Consider the following 21,451-nt stretch of genomic DNA (forward strand, 5'->3'; position numbering starts at 1 on the left):
GCAAACACTGAAAACACATTATGAATAAGACTGAGGCTGCTTTGCTCTGTAATTAATATTTTTGTTTTTAAAGGAGAGGAAAAAAGATCACTTTGTTGACTTTTGTTTTGATGTTTTTTGAGAACTGGATGATGTTTGTTCCACTCCTGCACAGTCAGGTTGAGCAGGATATGTCCCAACTCTCCGGTTGCCCTTGATACCCTGAACATAAATACTCCTCGAGCTGAGGGGTGGCAACTTTGATGAACCTGTCTCTCAGTCTGTCAAAGAGTGTAGATTACATAACCGTGACCCTTGCTCTGCTGCACTTCAGCAGTTATATATTATAGCAGGTTACATTTACACAATGACATTAGGTAATGTCTATTTGGGAAAAACCAATTGGTGGCACGTGTCTGCCAATGTTTGAGATCATGATGCTCAGTTACGTACATTCAAGAATCAGTATCTTTAACAAACACACATTTGTAATTCATCTTAAGAGAAATCAGTGACACGAATATATATATATTTTTTATCATTTTTAAAATCCACCAGTCCACCCCCCGCTGCCAGGCTCGAGGTGGTTTGATCCTCCATGGCGTAAAGTTTCCTTCCGCATTGTGAACAGTGTGAACGTGAGTTTGTGAGGAGAGGAGAAGGTAAGCTTTTATCCATCGATGTATTGATTTACACATATTTGTATTGTGTGGCAGTCGGCAGGATTTATTTCCCAATGACACTCGGGGAATTTAAACCAGGAATCACAGGGAAACGTTCGGCTTTAGCCCATCATTAGCATCAGAGACGTGCTAAATGTGCTGTTAATGTTGCGCAATGTTAAGCTAACTATTTCAGAACTATTTCTATGGATGTTTTTTTTATACGTTTTCTTTTCCCATGATACGTTTAATCTTAGACACAGGTGACAACATGGCGTGTCACTGAACAGTTTTAAAGCGTTGTGTTTTTAGGCAGTGTTGACACGGTCCAGAGAATAGACGGGGCCTTGAATCCATCCTCGCTTGGCTACTTCTTTAGTATTACGCCTTAATTGGGACAAAGTAACGGCCCTGAGTTACAGGAATACAGCTGGAAACCAGTACAACCTAACAGCTGCTCAACCCTCAGCTGGAGCAGAAGAGGAGACCAGAAAGGATCCTTTTCTAGTGGAAACCCCGGCGGCTACAACCCTCTTAGACTTCTTTCACTTGACTTAAATGGCGACAAGACCAAATCTCACGTTTTAGAATAGGGCCTCTGTTAGTATGTAGGGCAGATGTCATCAGCCAGTTACATCCCTTTGTCAGGAATATTTATGGTGAAGTAAATGTCCCCAGTGGCAGGATTTGATGCCATTTTATTGGAGAGTTCTTCCTCTCATTTATCTAATTTCATGTCTTGGGTAGCATATATCACTGTCCACATAACCTGAACAGATTTCCTTGTTTAACGATATCCACAGAAAAATGTCACATTGAACAGTGTAATTTCTTTGTGGAGTTAAAGTTCTACGCACATTTGTCAATAATATATTATGATATTTGCTTTAGAAGTTGAAGGTTAAGTTTCCAGCGTGTTTTCCATCATTTTATTATTGCAAAGTTGAAACTGGTGTAGTGTTAACAGACCTGCTTCTACATAGCCAAGGTTGTGTGACACAGTCACGCAGAAATCCTAATCACTGGAGGAAAGAAGAAGCGCTGCCGCTTGCTAATCATTTCATCATCACCAGCTTTAATTCAGCTGAAAAGGCATTGATGCTTACGGTCGGTGGTGAGGCGACGTCCCTCATCAAGCCGCTGACAAAGACGCAGCTGCTCCATCTCAAAGATATCTTTGATGAAGTGACTGTTGCTGGACAAGTCAAAGTGTTCTTCCTCTCTTGGAACGCTCTCACATGTCCGTCTCCTCGGTTCCATGTCAAACCCCTGCAGGCGTCTCTTGAATAACTCCGAGAACAAGAGGGATTCTCAGCTTTGAGTGCACCTCCAATGAGTCCTGTTGAAGTTGGCCTGAAGGTTTTCATAATCCCGCTGACCAACAAACAAACGAGCTAGCACTATTTTGTACTGTTCATACAGCCCTCAAGGCTGATTACCCTTTCTGAAACAATCAATCATCTAATTTCCTTAAAAAGCTCTTCACATTAGTCAATATTATCACACATGCCTGTTTTGTTCCAAAAACTGTATATCCTTTTTAGTATTTCCTGATAAATCAGTGATAATTCTGCAGTCCCAAAGTACAAAGTTTAAGAAAAACAAAAGGTCCTCGATCCGGATCTGTGGCAAAATGTCATAGCTGTGTTTATTACATCATTTTAGTCGTATTTCCATGTTCCTGGTGATAACCAGCAGATGGGTGGAGAACATAACCTTTCTATCAGTATCGGCAATAAGGAAAAATCAGAATACCGTGAGAGAGTGGTGAAAGGTGGAGGCTCGTGATGTGCACAGTAGATTAAAAGCAGGTGAGCAGGCTGCGGTTCTCAACCTGTTGCTCTATTCTGATATTTCTGCAATGTCTCTAACTTTTATGTCGCACAACGAGACAGAAGCTGTTTGTGTTTTCATGGTGGGCCACTAATTGACCTCCTGGGTGATCGTAGCTGTTGCTATGGATACCACATAGCAACAGACAGTTTCTTCCCTTTTCTGTCCGGGTGAAAATCCTGAACTTTTTAATAAGAATTTAATTTGAAAGACTTTCCTTAAAACAAATAAGAAACAGATTTCTGATAGAGTTGACTGTCATTTATTTAAAAGAGGTGGAAAATATTGGAACAGTCCAATTCTACAGCGAACGTACGGAATCGTTTTAAAACCTTTTTAATGAAGTTGAATATAGGATTTCGACAGTCATGGAAAAATCATGGAATCTGAAAATAGCAGCTTCCAAGCCATGACACATTTTTGAAAAATCAATATGAAAAAATTTAGGAAAAGTCGGGATGGAATCAAACAGAATACAATCAAATCAAAATAAATAAAATTAAATGAAAATAATTTATTCAACAGACAATTTTCAAATTAACAGTCACGTTAACTGAAACAGCCACGCTCGAAATCAGTAAGATTCTTGATCAAATGTTTAATTGATCCAACGGGATCGGCTCATCTAGTTCTAGTTTACTTTGCAAATTATTACAGGAGAATGCAAAAATATCTAAAGGCTGTCTTTCAGAGTTTACTGTGTAACGGTAATATTAATTGTGTGTCACTCCTGAGAACGAATGTTGAGTGTATGAAATCTTTGGCTTCAGAGTGAGGATAGGGAGGGAGGCAGGTTAGGAAGTAAAGCTTGATAGATAATAAAGTAGAGGTGCTGATCTCTGAGTCACCAGGATTTAATCTTGAAAGCTGAGCGATAAATGCGCTCTAAAGGGTTGAGATCGGAGCGGGCGTATAAATGATACCACCAGAATCTGAAACTGGGAGAAAGGTTTCTTCCACAATCTGTTTCCTCCAATAAAATGGGAAACAAGACTAGTTTCTACGCACAGATCTGAGTCGCATTCTGTGGACAACATAAGAGTAGTAATGAAATTATATCCTCGATTACAAGTTATTAGTTAATGTACTTTTTGCCCCAGTTTGTTGCTGCTTTGAAAAGAGACTCCAAAGTTGTGGGATGCATCTGAAAACTTCTTCCATCTCCTCCATCCTCACTGATGTTTAAGAACTGTATTGTGTCAGATTTAAATCATCAGCGCTGTGACTGAATATGTGAGTGACTCTCCTGGGTGCCACTGGCACTGTTAGCATGTGACACAGAAATGGAATAAATTATTAACCAGAGAATGATTTCAACAACACGGCAAAACTTTGGCTACACCGGTTGTTGGTGCCCATTTATTCAAATAAAGAACTACTTCATAAATGAATGAATAAATTCATGTTTTAGATTGAGGATGTTTTTCTCCCACACTACTATCATGATAACCTGGAGTGACCTCTGGATGATAACACTGTAAAACCTATGCTCATAGTAGTTTTGCTTAAATTTGGTTAGTCAGCAGTCCAGAGGAGTGATTGTGTGCATAGTTCAGTAAAATTATCTCCCTCCGTTCTCGAGCTGTGGACCAGCCTGCTTACACTTTAGAGGATCTGATCTGCGTGTTTTCTCTCCTTGAACCAAACTGAAACACGAGAGCTGAGAGCACAAAGTCCTCACGTTCACAGTGTGAAAAGAGTTGCTGACGACGACGCGTGACAAGAGATTCCTCATGCATTGAAAGCAGCGGGCTACATTGAGATAGTATGGCAAGCCAATTGTCCAATAACGCTTGCACAAAAGCAGCCATTGTGCGGTATACCATGTAGAATATTGGTCACATCTGTTAGCAATCATATAGCTCTGTGCAGTTTAACCAGTTTTATGCCAGAGTCTAATCCTCTGATGAGTTTGGATACTGAGAATGTGCATCTGTTTTAAATTCATTAACACAGAGATCACAATGTGTGTAAAACAGACAACTGTTCGTGCAGTGAAGGACGCGTACTGTGGGCCTGCATCAATAATAAACCCACTGACAAATCTGGCAGGAAATCTGTTGTTAATTTTTGATTAATTTAGTCAAAACTGACATTTAGTGGGCGAGAGACACTGTATGAAGTCTTCAAATCTGTTTGCACTCGAGCTCAGGAGACCCTGAGCACTGACAGCTGTGTTCTCTCTGTTCACATGTAAAGTGTCAACATGGCAGGCATGGACCCTGAAGTCACCACCCACACACAGCCCATGGCAGATGAAGAGGAGCCTCTTTTCAGCAACCTTGACATCTTCCTCTTCTCCCTCATCATCGGCCTCGTCATTTACTGGTTCATGTCCCGCAAGAAGCCTGAGCCCATACCTGATTACAAGAAGCTCGAACCAATGTGAGTGTCCGTCTGCCTGTATTCAGCTGAAATAACGAACACAGCAGTACACGAGCTGAATACTTGGCGTGTCAAAGCTGCAGCTGTCGATGTGTCAAGCAAAGGTTAATGGGAGACCTTGTTACAGGAACTTCTGAAGCCTGAGATTCTTACTTCTCTTAGTTTAGCGTGATATTTAGGCTGACTGGTATCACAGAGACATGCTTCTACGTGTGCTTTAGGTCCACACATTTGACTCACTTGAGTGTGAGAGTCACTCTGGGGCCGTGAGCAGGACGCTGCAGTGCAGGACAGCTGTCTGCCAACAGATGAAACATTTGGAGTGAACGTGTTCTCTTCCATGTACGAGAGACATTTCCATTCGTCACTGAAGTGCGTGATTTACTTGTTAGAGGCTAACTTTATCTAGTGAGTCACTTTTGTGATTGGATATTGCCTTGCGATAGTTTGGTGATTACATTAACTATACCTAGATAATTTTACGTTTGATCAGTAGTGAGAAACTTTACATCACCCTCGTGACAGGCTGCAGAATCAAATTGCAGTATATGAGAGTGCTCACAGCTTAAGGCTTTTGTAAATGTTCCAGTAGGACTGACCTTGGTTTTCCCTCCCTCCCCATGCTTTCCTCCGCTGTCTTTCTTCTCTCTGACAAACTTATCTGATCACACTCTTACTGACCGCTTCTTTCCTCCCCTCTTGTCAATGCCTGCAAGCCCACGCCGTCCTGTTTCTTTCCCCTCATCACTCATCAGGGTTGTGATGAAGGCTGGGTTAGTTTTCAGTCGACTCTTCCTCAGCTGGCTGCAGTCCGTCCCGGACTGCATTACAACTCTGTAGTCACCTGATGAAGGCCAGGGGCCTTCAGACACCGTGCTCTGTGTGACTGAGGTCCTGCTTGGTTGTGTGAATGGAGATAGAAGGCTCCTGACAATTTGTGGGAAAATAAGAGGTTGGCTAACAGAAAGGAAGGGCCCTTGAGGAGCATGTGTGGCTTTGGGAAGAGTGTATCTGTGGAGGGCGGGATTACACGAGGGGAACATAAAACGACAGAAGCGCCAAGCTGCTCTCCCCTCCCCTTTAAAGGGAGCAGTGATTACCTAACTGTTATGAAGGGGGCGTAGTCTTCCAAGTCTTTCCTGTGCTTTTGTTTTTGGCCCTGAACCCATTTTGAAAGTTCCCTGGAGAGCAAATGAGGAGGGCAAGCCAAGCTCCTTTTGTGAGTCCTCTCCAAAGGTGGAAAGTTGAGGCAAAAGACAAGCAACCCTTTCTTTGCCCTGAGTTACTTGTTTTCATTCTTCTTTCCCCACTCTCTTGTTTTTTTTTTCTTTTTTACTGGTGTGTGTGTGTGTGTGTGTGTGTGGGCTGAACTGCTCTGCCATTGGAGCAGGGCCATGTCACAAATGGAATCCTTTTATGATAAATGAGGTTGCCATAGCGATGACATTCCCCTCTCTCCTCCAGTGAGATGGGGGCGGGGGACACTTCAGGAAAACTACCATTCACAGCTCTTCCCCCCTTTAACGGTCCACGGAGGAGTTGCTTTAGTTAGTTGATGACTTGCCAAATCCTCAGAATGGACCTTGTGGACTTTTTCGTTCCTAACACCTTTCAGACTGAAGAGGAAAAGGGGCGGGGATGAGAGCGAAGGCATTTTCAGCCCCGGAGTGGTTCAGTGTGTTTGTGTGAGTCAAAAGTGTGGGTCTGCAGCTCGGCTACATTTTATTGGAAAGTCAGTTTCCCACCATTGTGTCCTGAGCGGTTGCCAGACCCTGACAGGGCTTGTAGGCTGCTGTGTGAACAGACGCTACTGGATTCAGAGAGCAGGGCAGGAAGAGGCAGAGTTCAGTGTCGGAGCCGCTGAGGTGAAGGCAGGCTGCTCTTTTAAACCTGCCTCTGCCTTTCTGGACTGGTTCTATTTTTCCATCCTGTCCTTGTGGAGTGTTGACATCCTGCTTTTGATATTAAGCGTGGCACTTCCCGGCGTGGCCTAGCCGTTGGTGCTAGTGGCTGTGCTGAGCTACAGGGCTACATGCCATGGGCTGTGTTTTCTCCCTGCCAGAGGACAGGAGAGATGCTGCTGAAAGGTCAGTGAACTGCTTGATTTACTCCTCCAGCCACAGCAGGATTTTACATGAATGATTCCTGACAGTGTGAGGAAAGCTGGCTACTGTTTAATCCTGATGTTTAATGAACGATGGTTTATATCTTAGATGAGGGTCTTGTTCTGTTTCTGAGTGGAAAAACGGGGGCTTATCCAATATTCTTAAAAGGTTATGTAAGCGAAGCTGATAAAATCAGCTCGACTACAAAAAGATTTAATTATTGTGTCCTGTTCCCCCTTTTTTGTCTCCAAACACTGCTCAGTTGTCATGTTTCTTCCACTGTTTCACTCAGCATATGTGCAACAGGCTTGGTTTTGGTCATTTATTTGAATTTGTGAATTTCGAATCAAGAAAATAACAAACATGTTAGATTGAAACAACTTGTGAAAATCTGCATGTGTGGATGATTTCAACAAGACTGAACTGACGCAGTGTGGTTATTTAAGAAGGTTACAATCGAAGGATGAATGGAAAGTTATTTTTGACGCTGATGATCAACTCTGAACATTTGGACTAAGCTGCCAGTTGTTGAAACTATAAGTCAACACCAGCATGCGTGTTTTCGTTACTTGGATAAGAGCAAAATAGAATGTTTGCTTAACATTAGTTTCAGTTGATGGGCTGATGTCAGCAATAGATTTTTGAAATAAAATTTGGGATTTTTTTATTTTTACCTCCATTGAAAATTTGATTTAATGTCCATTTTTTTGTCTGTTATGTGAAAAGAAGGTAAATATAGATGTCATCATTTTATTCTTCTTTTCTTTAACTTGCATAACCTCAACAAATCATAAAAAAGTGTTGCATTTTCATTTTATTTTGATAGGGTGAGTAGAATGAGGCAGCCAGTCTATAAAAAAAAGGGGGGGGGGGGGACAAGATTTTTTCTGGATGTTGAAAACATGTTCCACGAATCGAATGGGCTCTTTGTCACACTCCTCATGACAAGGAAGTCAGTCTGGTCATTTCTGGTTAATTCTCCTGCCATGTTTTTTGGGTTTTTTTTTAATCAGTGTGTAGATGAATGCGTCCTGTCCCACAGACTCAAACGCAGTCCTCTTGCACAAGCCGAAGAATACACTCATTAATGCGCCGCCGACTGTGTTTTATTATTATTACACAATGTTTGACAATTTTGAAAATCCCACAGATATATATTACAAGTGTGTCAAACATCTCCGGGGGATTTGGTTTCCCAGGAACATGCCATGAATAGACCCGCTCTGTACTGGTTTTGATTTCTTCTCCTTGTAATTTCTGGCAGACCAGCACGGGAAGAGCACTGCTGTCTCCCAAGTGTTGAAACCAGTAACATATTTGATCCCAGCAAAGAGAAACAATGCACATGCTTCCTCACGTGAAGAGTAGGGGCAGGAAGAGCCGGTCACAAGTGGTCATCGGAGACATTTTCATTGGATTCATTCTAGTAGCAGTTGTGAGCCGATTTGGGGAGAGTTATTTATATGATTGGATCACTTTAAAAGGGTTTTGCAGGGGGAAAACCTTCTTGGCGGCAGTGCTTCTGTTAGTCAGTTTCAGCGATGATTTGTTCTTGTTCAACATTTGCCCTACACTTAAAGAGTCTTAATTGTTTGACTAAAATGGCTGGAATCGATCCAGTATTGAGTAAGAACGCTATAATCAGCAACTGATACTTCAGCGGGTTTGATAACTGCCTTATTTTTGCCACACTCATTAAAAGTTTGAATAAAACAAAATAAGAAAAGTCATTTTCTATCAGGGAAATATCTTGGAGGAATTTGGACGTAATCAAGAGGTTTTTTTTTCCTATCGGTCTGTATGTCCAGATGATAATACATGATATACAGTACAGCATATTAAGAATTTACTGAAGACCAATGACTTCTGCATCTGTCAAGCTTTGCATGGGCTCAAGATTCTTGCCTTGTTTTTAAGTTACCATGAACATTTTTCCCCATCTTTTGTCGTGGTGACCCGTGGCGTGATGGCGAGGCTGGCTGAGCTGATAACCATTTGGGCAGACTGTTGAATCTGTCAGGAATGCTTCAGCTCGGTGGCAAAGGCTTGCTTTTAAATTACAATCAGGAATCCACTTTGCTCCAGAGCACAATCCGAACTAACCACACTAGTCTGTTTTTTTGTGGCGTGTTCGGCAACGGTCCCACATGCCTGCACACTGCTGTTCTCATGATGTTTTTTTTTAGGTTTGAACATGTTTGGGGGGGGGGGGTGCTTTCAAGGGCCGAATTCGGTCTGTTTCGGTGGTCAGGAAACGTGTGTCAAAGAGTGATCGGATAAATGTCACGCGACACATTAACACACTCCCTCATTATTCCACTCTGCTTTTATGTTGATGCTTCTGTCTGGAGCTTCTGGATTTGGAATATGTGAGGACATATTACCCTTGCATACTATTTGTTGTAGTCATTTCAGTCCATGCAGAATGGCAGCTGTTCACTCAGGCCTTTGATGCTGATGAAGCGGTGTTGTCTTCTCCTGTCTGTTGCCCATGTTGTTTTGATCCTTTTAATTACCTCCCTAGATAAATTATGCTTTTAATTTACCGTGATATGAGAGCGGCAGTGATAAATGGGGCCTAATATTTGTTATTAGTTCATCAACTATTTTGTCAAATAATCTTAATCTATAAAATGGTCAGATTTTGGTGAAACTAAAGCGTAACTATTCTAAACAAAAGTATAACTACCTCACATTTGAGCTACTGAACACAATCATTTGTACACATCCTACTTTGTCGTTGGGCTTGTGGACTTCAATTAGAATCAGTAAAAAAAAAACAATAAACCTGACCATTGTACTTTTTCAGATATTTTAAGACGAAATGGCAAATTTGTGCAGTATCACATGTTGAGAACATGTGTTTTCATTTAATGAAACTTGTTCTATCCTGAACAACAGCTAAAACTCTAAGGAAAGTAGAACAAGAACTTTAAAGGAACAGAATGTATGATATAATGACATCTAGAGGTGAAGTTGGATATTGCAACCTGTCGCCTCACCGCTGTCAAAGCATGGAAGCTCATATGCATGGAATTGAAGGACTTTTAGATAAGAAGAACTTCAATGGCAAGACACCCAACAACAAAATATTTAAGGGAACACACCTGCCATTGTTGGACTGTAACAATATTGTGATAAGAGACAAATTGCATCATTAACTATTGAAAATGTCTCAATAACACATCAAATGTTCCCCCCCCCCCCAGAACCGCAACAACAAGAGAGACGAGTTTCATTGAGAAAATGAAGAAAACGGTGAGTCATGTTTTCTTTCCTCCAGTTCTTCTCCCTCTTCATCATTCCCTCTTAAATACTGCTTTGTACAACATCTTTGAGTTTTCCTATGTAGTGTGTTTCTCCAGGAATTGCTTCCAAATATCCCTCAAGGATAAAAATTATTTCATAAGAAGAGAGTCATTGGGGACTCGCTGATACAACGGCCTTCGCCCAGCGCTGATCCACCTAATAGATAGTTGGCTTATCTGCAAATCTTAGTGCTCCCGATGAAAAGTGTTTGATGAAAAGCAACTGGTAAAACACCAAGATGTGGTTTTGTTCTTTTGGCCCACACGAGTATGATGTCTGTAACGGTCTCTCCTGCTGGTGTGACTTCATCCAATTCTTGTTTTGGACCAACTGTTTTGACTTTGTTGGTTCTCTGACTCAAGCCAACCATGTTCTACATGTGGCTTGGCAGCACATTGCTCAGAAACCATGGTGGTGGCACACAAGATGTTAGAACTCCCAAGACATTTAAGTGACTCTTCATTGTTAGTTATCATGGCCACATTGGTGGAAAAGATAAAATGTGTAGTGAGATGTTTTCTCTCTGTAAAGGTCAGATTTGTATGATTTTAAATGTTCTGCGTCCTTCGAAGTGTTTGAAACCATCTATTTTTACACTTCTCCTGTGAATACCCATGTCTTTCGTAGTCTCTCTCACCGTGTTAATGAATTTCTCTCCTTTTTATTACCAGGGCAAAAGCATCATTGTGTTCTACGGCTCCCAGACGGGAACAGCAGAGGAATTTGCAAACAGGCTGTCCAAAGATGCTCAGCGCTATGGCATGAAAGGCATGGCTGCAGATCCAGAGGAATATGACATGGTACGTAACAACAGTGGAACATGATTAACATGAACAGACTATACTCAATACAACTAGAAACAAAAGGGATTTGTGCTGTTGCCATGGTAAAAATAGCAGCGTTGGACTGAAGAGTCTGTTTTATTCTGGCAAGTCAATCACTTTCTCAAGACTTAAGTGGTGTTTGTTTGGAACATTTCTACTCGGGATACACAACAATGATCAGATATGCTGATATTTTTACTTCTAATTTGGCCAATAGCCATGTTTACAGATGTCAATATCATCTGTATATGACTCTCTTTCAAAAACATTTGGAGAAGTGTGTAAATCATACAATTATCACATAGTTTCCTCATCATAAACAACAGATGACGAACAAAGAGGAGGCTTCGATAGACCCTCCTCAGACTGATACATTGGTTAAAACGACCGATACCTGCCGACACTGACATGCTGATATTATCATGCAACCACAATCTCTTTGGTCAGATTATTCAGATGGGATATTAGTTATTTTGATTGTATGACAATTAAAAAGCTGATCCATTCAGATGATACTTCTACTGAGCTTAAATAGGCGTTAGGAATGGTGACGCTACCGTCAGCCCAGGTATAGTCAGTCCTCATCGCGCTGTTAGTCGTGTGTGTTTCTATATGCATGAAGCTTTGCTGCTGGTGTCCTATTCTCCAGGGTGAACTGGCCCGTTTATCGGAGATCAAAAACTCTCTGGCCATATTTTGCATGGCCACCTATGGTGAGGGAGACCCGACAGATAACGCCCAGGATTTCTACGACTGGCTGCAGGAAAATGACGACGAGGACCTCTCTGGACTGAACTACACCGTGAGTCCTTTAGCGCAGGTTTTTCAGAGTGCTTAAAGTGATTGGATAGAAACTTGCCTCTCCACCTGAGTCTTTTTTTTTCTTCTCTTGTCTTTGGAACACGATCAGTCAAATGATAAATAGATTTAAAGTTGCTTTTGATCCAACCAGTAAAGGAATGTAGTTGGTAGAACGAGCCCCGAGGGAGCTCTCCTGAGAGCTGCTTTCTCTCTAGGGCTTTTTTCCATTTGAAAACACACCACCAGTAGGAAGGGTCGAGTGACTAAGCCATCGGATGGCACTTTGGGGTCACTCTCTCTTCTCAGTGCTGCTGTTAAAGAATGAGCGGCTGCTGTTTGGAAGGCTGTTAAAATGAAGCGGTCCCAAGTGCTGCATTGCTTTGTCTTCAACCAGTCAACATTACATCACTCATGGTTCCTGTTTGCAGGAAGTGCCTCCCACAGTAGGACTTACAATGTTTCCCTAAAGTGGTGTTCCTAGATGTAAAATGGCAGCACCTGTGTTCCAGACACGCCACACCAGGGGTTCTTTCTCCAACATTTACAAGAACTACGAAGTAGTTTCTCTAGCCTGAAACCGCCTACTGATAGTTTATTCAGATCTCCTAGAAAGCCGTGATAGTGAGCCAGCATGTGGAATACCTAGAAAGCAGCACAGTGAAAGTCAGCCGTTATTGATTTTATTATTTATTCAACTTTTCCTGCTGTGGCACATCATACTTTCCCCTCTAAAAGGCCTATTTTGTTCACGACTATGGTTTATATACCCGCAATCTAAATTAACTTGCAGTGTTCAGCGGTGCATTAGGTCAAAGAGAGCAGCAACACATCTATACGTGGTTCTGCTGTAATTTAAATGCACCCAAGTTCTGTTTAATTCATACAGAGTTCAGTTTACTTCTTCTTTTCTGCTTCACTCCGCAACTTCCCTCTGACATTCAAGTGATGGAAAGGTAATTAAGGTTTTGGTTTGTTTTTGTTTTTTTTAAAGAATGCAAGTTATTTCCTCCTTAATGCTTTCAGAGGTCATTTCAGACACTTTGATAGTGAGCTCTGACTTGTGGCATATACAGGCTGGATTGTATTACATTTGTAATAAACACAAATCCTACCAGTCTCATCCATTTAAATCCAACTTTAGTTCACTGCTGCTGCTCCAGTGTGTTCACTTTATGAGCCACGTTAGGTCACTCTTTTACGTCTGCCTGACTGATAAACGGCGTGCGAGCTTCATGAGCTGCGCCAGGCTTTGTGTTTATCATGAAAGAAGGGGGCTTTGTCTGTTGTCATGTCTGGTCTCTCTGCGTGCGTGTGTGTGTGTGTGTGTGTGTGCGTGTGTGTGTGTGTCATTGTTGGGGCCATGTGCCCCCTGGCCTCATTTGCGTGAAGAGCTGGACTGTGGGAAATCAGGATGATTTCAGGGTGTCCAGTGTCACCTTTTGCCTCTGTAGTTTGTCCATGTTGGATTAACATAGAAATATCTTTTCTTTTTGTCTTTTTTTTATTAATTTCCCCTTGTTTGATAATCAGATAACTCTTAAACTGAAGCTTTTAAAGCTCCGTTTCATTATGGAATTTTCTTTTAACAAGACTGAAGGTCCTCTCTGATGAGTCTTCATTTTCTTGTTCTGTCTCCAGGTGTTTGCTTTGGGCAACAAGACATATGAACACTACAATGCAATGGGAAAATACGTCGACAAACGCTTGGAAGAACTTGGAGCCAAACGCATCTTTGACCTCGGTTTGGGAGATGATGATGGCAAGTAAGTGAGCGAGTGCTCCCCAGAGCCCTGAAAGAAATGCATCACGTTAACGCCACCCACTGGCAAGCTAAAGACAGAAACTTAGCTGCGAACAGAGATGCAGGAGAGAAGCCACAGAGATTCAATTGAGTATCGCAACACACACTATGAGGGGAAGGGGGGGGGGTCGTCATGGGTAGGGCTTGGTCATCAAGCAGCATCACAAACCACATGGAGGCAGGTTGCCTGCCCTTTTGTTCAACTCTACAAGTAGTCCATCTCAAAGGCTGCTCAGTCGGGCTGGATGTGTTCAAAGTGGTAATTAAATCTGCATGTCACCGTTTGACTGGACTTGGCCAAACATAAAACACCACTGCAGGATGTAAGATTTCTGGTGTATGTATTTTCCAAAGATAGAGCTTCATAACTGAGAGATGCTCAGTTGTTATTGCAGAAGTTTGACTTGATCTACTGCCTGACTTGGTCTGCTGCCTCGCTTTATGCCGCTGGTTTTGACTTTCAGTCTGGAAGAGGACTTTGTCTCGTGGAGAGAGCAATTTTGGCCGGCCGTCTGTGAACACTTTGGAGTGGAAGCCTTAGGAGATGAATCAAGGTTATTCATATTCTTCATGTCATGAATTATTTTTTGTTTTTACATTTGTTGACTTGCCTTATTAACCCGTACCGCTTGCCATGAGTAAATCTTTGACTGTCTCATTGGTAGATTTTAATTGTCATACAACCTCAAATCTTTTTTTCCTGTCAAACAAGCATATACTGACTAAGACTTGTACTGATAAATCACTCGCCCTCTTTTTGCGTGGTTAACCTTACCTCTCTATGTGTGGAGTAACACTTTCTTCTTGATTTCTTATATGCGGTGAATGAAGAACTAACTGGAAAGTGTTCTCTCACGCAGCATACGGCAGTACGAGCTCAAAGAACACACTGACCTCAACATGAACAAAGTGTACACTGGAGAGATTGGCCGTCTGAAGAGCTTTGAGGTCCAAAAGCCGTGAGTATTGTGCCAGAGAAGTCATTCATCAGCAAAATGCCATCTGCACAGTCATTGCTCACATTTGGCCTACATTTGTTAACCAGATGCAAAGTTTAGCAAAGGTCACGTGATTTAAAAAAGCTGTCTGCCACCTGGATAATATGACAGGAAGCATGTTTCACAGCCTTTTTAAATGAGATGTGTTATGTTTATTCCAGCTCTATATTTGTATTCTGGGACTCTGCTCCAGTGGCCTTGCATGATTGACAGTTAAATTCTTTTCCATTTTATACTGGCTCTTTTACGCTGTTCCTCAGCTTCACTCTGGGAAAAGCTGTTCCAGCTCCCGTCCCTGCATAGAAGCCTTTTACTCTCTCCAGATTGGCCATGTTCCTGAAGGGATTATGTTTCATTTGGCCACATTTAATGTGAACATACAATATTCTAACGTCACATATATGTATGGGGAAAAAAAAATAGGATAAAGCAAAAGGTTTAAATTAATTATTCATAGTACCCCATCTCTTTTGAGACTATTTGTGTGCGATGGGGCTTTATCATCAATGTAATATTGTTCTATTTACAGGCCATTTGATTCAAAGAACCCGTTCCTGGCCCCAGTCACACTCAACCGTAAGCTCAACAAAGGCGGCGATAGGCATCTCATGCACCTTGAACTGGACATCACTGGCTCCAAGATCAGGTGAGAGGGATACATTTACTCCTACTTAATTTACCTCTAATGTTTATCGTGTCGCTGCGTTGACATCACGTGGCTTGATTGTGAGCTCTGATCCCTTTCTCCTTCTACTCTCAGACTTGATGAATACTGATCAAAGTCGAAACTCATGACACTCTGTGATTCCAGATACGAGTCAGGAGACCACGTGGCCGTTTTCCCCACAAATGAATCTGCGTTGGTAAACAGGTTTGGGCAAATCCTTGGAGTGGACCTTGATGTGGTTATCTCCCTCAACAACCTTGATGGTATGCCACTGAAAGCACAAAAGCACCTTGATTTTACTAGCTTATCCCTGAAAAGTCTTGGGAAACTCTCCCTTCATATCTAGACTCACAGTATCAGCTCCCTTATTGCGTGAGGTGGGTGTTACTGCTGTTAGGTGTTATTGCTTCATGTGTTGACTTTTGTGATTAAACTCATTTCCTTTGCTCATGTAAATGTACTTTGTTGCACCACAATACAGTGTACCAAAGCAAATATGTTTTGGTTGTACATGTATATTTAAGATGTATTTTAGGACCAACTAGTTTTGTCAATACAAAGAGAATAAGTACCAAAAACAAACACGTGGGTTGTAGAATTAATTCAATTTAGGTGATGAGATAACAGATTTGTTTCAATGAATGTTGATGGGAATCTAAATCCTGCACAGGATGTCAGCAAATTTGTTAATGAGTGCCCCTTCCACACACACACACATACACACACACACACACACACACACATATAATGCTGTGAGTATTTGTACATTTTCAACTTAGTTTTAAGTACAGCAATAAAGCCTTATACCAGAAAATATCTGCTTGTATTTCAGAGGAGTCAAACAAGAAGCACCCGTTCCCCTGCCCCACCACCTACCGCACAGCCCTGACACACTACCTTGACATCACACACCCTCCTCGCACCAACGTCCTGTATGAGCTGGCACAGTACGCGTCTGACCCCAAAGACCAGGAGAACATGCGCAAGATGGCCTCTTCGTCTCCCGAGGGCAAGGTCAGTGATGGCTGGTCATCTGTGGTGACAAATGTTCATCATGTTCATGCAACCTAAAATTCACACAGATGCTGTAATTTTCCACCAGTAAATGTTCTTTTCTGTGTGTGTGTGTGTTTGACAGTCACTCTACCAGAACTGGGTTTTGGATGCCAGCAGAAACATCCTTGCTATTCTTGAGGATATGCCTTCTTTACGGCCTCCTATTGACCACCTGTGTGAGCTGCTGCCTCGTCTCCAGGCTCGCTATTACTCCATCGCCTCCTCCTCTAAAGTAATTCTTGATTCCAAACCAGGGCAACGTGCTGTCATATCAAAAATTGTAAGTGTTTTCTTAATATTCCAGGGTGATTCGTAACTCAACTGTCTTGCAGGTTCACCCTAACAGTATCCACATCTGTGCTGTGGTGGTGGAGTATAAGACCAAGACTAATCGCATCAACAAGGGAGTGGCCACCAACTGGCTGAAGAACAAACTGGTCACTGACAACGGCCACAAATCCACTGTTCCAATGTACATCCGCAAATCTCAGTTCCGCCTGCCCTTCAAATCCACCATCCCAGTGATCATGGTCGGCCCTGGGACAGGAATCGCTCCCTTCATGGGCTTCGTCCAGGAGAGGAGCTGGCTCAAACAACAAGGTGCTTACAGCCACCTGGGCACTGTGTTATCAATCTGAGATGTCATGTTAACACCCCCTTTCCGCATTCAAGTGTCTGGAATATAAAATAATCCTCTGCTGCCACATCTGAGAAGCCTCTTTTTATGTAAACAGCTGGCTGAGTTACCAGATGGATTACATTTTCAAAAACCACAGTGGAAGAGTTTGAGACTAATAATCAGCAGCCAGCACAAAGCAATAACCAGCATATTGTGTTTGTTTCATTGCGGTGTTCCTGTATAGGAAAGGAGGTGGGACAGACTGCTTTGTATTTCGGCTGCAGACACAAGAACGAGGATTATATATACCAGGAAGAGCTGGAGGAGGCAGAGAAGAACGGAGTACTAACACAGCTTAACGTTGCCTTCTCCAGAGATCAGGAGCACAAGGTACAGTCCTCGACCTACCTGCTGTTGGTCCCTTAGCCAGCAGGGATTAGAATACACTTGAGGCCTGGGCTATGAAGCAGGTTCAGCATAACCAGCTGGTTTGGATTGGTGATCTGAAAGTGATGTCACAGCAGTGGTCTCTGCCCATTTAGTCAGTCCAGATTGTAGTTGGTCCCGTCTTCTGTTGGCACCTGATGTCAAACATGGAGAGATTCCACAGTTGCATGCTTCACTCACGCAGTCACGCTCAAGCTCTTTATCTGGCGTGACTAAAAGGTTGTGATCTCTCTTCCTTCAGCCTGCTCAGTCAGGTTACCATGGTGATATGACCCTCTGAGAATTGAACCACCTTTTTGATACCCAAAACCCTAAATTACCTGTTCACCTGCAAATCCTGCTTCACTGTACAGACCATTGGCGTCGGCAACATTGTTTAACCAAAGAACAAGTTGTTCTTGGTGTCACAGCTCAGTGGAGTCTTGGAGATGAAGTCCCAGTTGCTGCTGGCTTAGACTTTGCATTTAATTGTTTGTTTAAATAACCTTTACTATAATCACACAGCACGAGGTCCAGGTAACCCGAAACCTAAGATCAGTTTTGATGTACAACACCGTGAGTGGAAGGAAATGCACAATTCCAAAAGTGAATAAAATAATTGGGGTAGTGCTCTGGTTTGTGTGTTCATATGCGATTTGTGTGAAACCTTTTTAATTTCTGTGTCTTGAACATGCAAATGAAGTCACTTCAAAAGTGTTTAGTTGTGCTGTTCTCCACTCTGAAGGTGTACGTGCAGCACCTCCTGAAGAAAAACAAGGAGGACATCTGGAAGCTCGTTCATGAAGATAGCGCTCACATCTACATCTGCGGGTAATTACCTTGCTTTCCCCTCGCCAAGAACATAATGTGATCACCAGCGCATGTTTGTTTGTTTTCAGGATATTGAAACCCCTAATGAGATTAATGAGCGATTAACTTTTGGAGGCTGTTCCAGGCCATTGGCAGGAGAGAGCTGTTAGCTGCTTTTTTTCTGCCAATGTCAGAGGAAAATTTCAGCGAAATTTCAGGAATCCGTGAGAAATACTCAGCTTCAAGAAATCTTCCTTATCGTATTCTGGATGAAGCAAAAACGCCAAACATTTGCTCATTTGAGACACTTGAATAGAAGAATGAGCAAATATTTTTGTTTATGGCAGAAAATAAAGAGCATTTGGGGTTTTTTTGTGCTGTTGTTTGGCTAAACCCGGCTGAGTCACTATGAGCTCTGGGACATTGTGATGAGCATTTTTTTTAATTAATTTTTTCCAAAATGATGATCTATTGGTTATAAAAAATAATCAGCTGATGTAGCCCAATGTGTACATATAATTTATTCCACAAACATAAAGAATACATAAGACATCATGAAATGCATTAGAAAAATGTAAACCTTTGGTTACTTGCAGTGTTGAAGAGTTGAAACTGATGGTAAATGTTAATGCAGCATTGTTGTTTCTGTGTTGTGTTCAAGAGTGCAAAAGTGGCAGACGCAGGAAGAAGTGATAGGATAATTGGATCAGTTTATCACTGATTAATCCGCCCATTATTTACAAGTTTAACAGGGGAAGGATTTAGTCAAGAAACTTTAAAAAAAAAAAAAAAATCCTCATCACAATTTCTCAGAGCTCAAAGTTACATGTTCATATTACTGCTTTGTTAAACTTCATGTTCTGTCGAGAGACAGCAGATGTTTGTCATCTGTTGCTTCAGAAAGATTGAAATGATGAGTGAATAGTCAAATTAGTAAGGGGTTATTTTTCATTTGGTTGGCTAATGGTTTTTTTTTTGTTTTTTGTTTTGTTTTTTTGCTGCTCTAAAGTGGATATTGCACAATTGGGAGAAAAACAGGATTTGATGCTTCGTTAATAGACTAATCATTATAATTTGTGAAAATACCTGAATCATCCCTTCCATATTGCTTTGTCCATCTACTTTAATAACAAGATTATTCATACCTAACGCCCTTCAATGGTAACCACAGTCCCTTTTGTATGTTGGTGCCCTCTAGTGGTGTAATAAGCTGGGGTCACTGATCCACTGGGCTCGTGACTGAACTGGATTGGATGTGAACGTTGTTTCAGCAGAATCAATTACTTTCCTGCAGAAAAAAATAAATGAAGAATTCACACACAATCAAAACCCAGTAATGCCAAAATTTAAATTGTTGTGTTTCCTTGTTTAGGGATGCAAGAAACATGGCGAAGGACGTGCAGACAGTCTTCCATGAGATCGCTGAAGAACTAGGGGGGATGACACGCACCCAGGCCACAGATTACATCAAGAAACTGATGACCAAGGGACGCTACTCTCAAGATGTGTGGAGTTAAAGAGCCCCGCTTCCAGCCTCACTACTCAAGTGGTCATTTAAAAATTTTTTTATCTTCATTGTATGTCTTGTTTTATCAGGACTGAATATAAAAAAAACATTTAAGGCGTGTTCATGTTCACCCTGGTTCACCAAGATCATTAGGCAAACCCTACCTCAGCAGCCAACATCTTCAGCCTGTATGTCCACCAGCCCTGGTTCTCTGGAGTCTCTGAGCCATGGTCCAAGTGTACTAGTTACCCAGGGTGGATCCCTGGGACGGTAGAGTCTCAAGAGATGAATGAATTCATGTGGTTGAGTGTTTTATTGCAAATGTCACTCTGGGACATTTAGAAAATTCTGGATTTGTATTCCTGATGAATCATGGTGGCTTCAGATAAAAATCCCAAGATGCAAATCAGTTTTCATCAGTTCAAATTTAGTTCTGATAACCCTGCACATGTACTTAGTAATATTCCTGAAACACAATTTATTGATACCAAACTGTCGTTGCACATATTCAATCTCCACTGTGAACACAAAGATGGTAGTGCTCAATGTCCTGCACCCAGATGTTTGTAACACCCAGACGTCCAGTGTGGTGCAGCGTTGTCTGCTCCGGCTGAGTCAACACATCCAGTGATGCGTGTCCCTGCTGCTGGCAGTTGTCAGTAGAAACACTCATGAAAGTGTGCTGACATTGAACTGGTTTCTCTTGCAGTTGATCTAATAGTACTTTTTAAAGCACCTAATACTTAAAGAGAGGAAGGAAACTGGAATAACAAACTGGCATTGCAGGTACATCATGCTGACCTTTGTATTTTGACAAGGGTTGTTTCTTTGTATGCCTAAGCTACTGCTTAGTTTGAGACCTTTTTGACACAAAAGAAATTTGTGCATTTGTTGAAAAATGAGACTATTTGGATGTTATTTCACATAAGCCTGCTTTTAAACATAATTAAAAAATCTGTAGGTACCAGCAATATTTGGGGGGGGGGGGGTGAAAAAATGAAATGGTATCCTTGCAAACGGGATTTTTAAATTTATATGCATTTGACAGAAGATTTGACACCAGAAGACTCAAGCTTCAGGCAACCACCTCTGTTTAGCGACTTTGTGTGTGTTTCTTGTCACATATGCACCACTTCATGGACAAGATGATCCTCAGACATATCAGTTGTGTCTCTGTGCCTGATTGTGAATGAGGAGTCCAGAACTTCTGCGTGACAGTTTAAGTGCAGCCTGTGCCTTTTTAACACTGCCTTGCTTATTAGGTTAGTATTAAAATCACCAAACGTCATTTTCTTTTTAACTGCCTTTTTTTTTCTCCTCTTTCCCTCCCTGAAAGTCTCATAGACTGTGGAATTCATCTGAGACCCTTCACTCAGCATTGTCACTTTTCCTCGATCCATTAATGGTTGTAATTATTTGATTGTATCAAGGCATGCATTTTTTTAAATGAATAAAATTGGAATAATTTGTCAGGTTGCTACCTTTCTTTTGCTGTGTTAGGCTTTGTCAGCGTTTCGAGCTTGTAGCCATGAATAGAAACACAGTAGTGTTCCACAGCGTGCACCTCGCTTCACGTACAAAACACAAGCAGGGTACATTGAGCCAAACATAAATCAGCAAGTTGCATTTCAATATGTCTTCAGTGTAATTGCTCATTGTATCTATTTAG

The 21,451-nt window shown here is 41.8% G+C and overlaps 1 protein-coding gene across 2 annotated transcripts; it reads left to right on the forward strand.

The window, feature by feature from the left end:
- Positions 1 to 519: 519 nt before the first annotated feature.
- porb (P450 (cytochrome) oxidoreductase b) lies at positions 520 to 21,255 on the forward strand. 2 transcript variants are annotated; one of them, XM_086215678.1, is made up of 16 exons: positions 520 to 641; positions 4,674 to 4,859; positions 10,174 to 10,222; positions 10,945 to 11,073; positions 11,747 to 11,899; positions 13,537 to 13,661; positions 14,164 to 14,253; positions 14,560 to 14,658; positions 15,227 to 15,343; positions 15,509 to 15,627; positions 16,197 to 16,378; positions 16,503 to 16,652; positions 16,753 to 17,020; positions 17,284 to 17,429; positions 18,211 to 18,296; positions 19,648 to 21,255. In XM_086215678.1, exons 2-16 carry the CDS (start codon positions 4,681 to 4,683, stop codon positions 19,790 to 19,792), a joined length of 2,037 nt encoding a protein of 678 aa, XP_086071804.1. In that variant the 5' UTR covers positions 520 to 641; positions 4,674 to 4,680; the 3' UTR covers positions 19,793 to 21,255. The 2 variants fall into 2 exon arrangements, with proteins under 2 accessions (XP_086071804.1, XP_086071805.1); XM_086215679.1 differs by lacking the exons at positions 520 to 641; positions 4,674 to 4,859 and adding an exon at positions 6,455 to 6,946.
- Positions 21,256 to 21,451: the final 196 nt, after the last annotated feature.

This window comes from Aulostomus chinensis, chromosome 10, assembly GCF_037954235.1.
Source record: "Aulostomus chinensis isolate RoL2024-O1b breed Wild chromosome 10, RoL_Achi_v1.0, whole genome shotgun sequence".
NCBI lineage: Eukaryota > Metazoa > Chordata > Actinopteri > Syngnathiformes > Aulostomidae > Aulostomus > Aulostomus chinensis.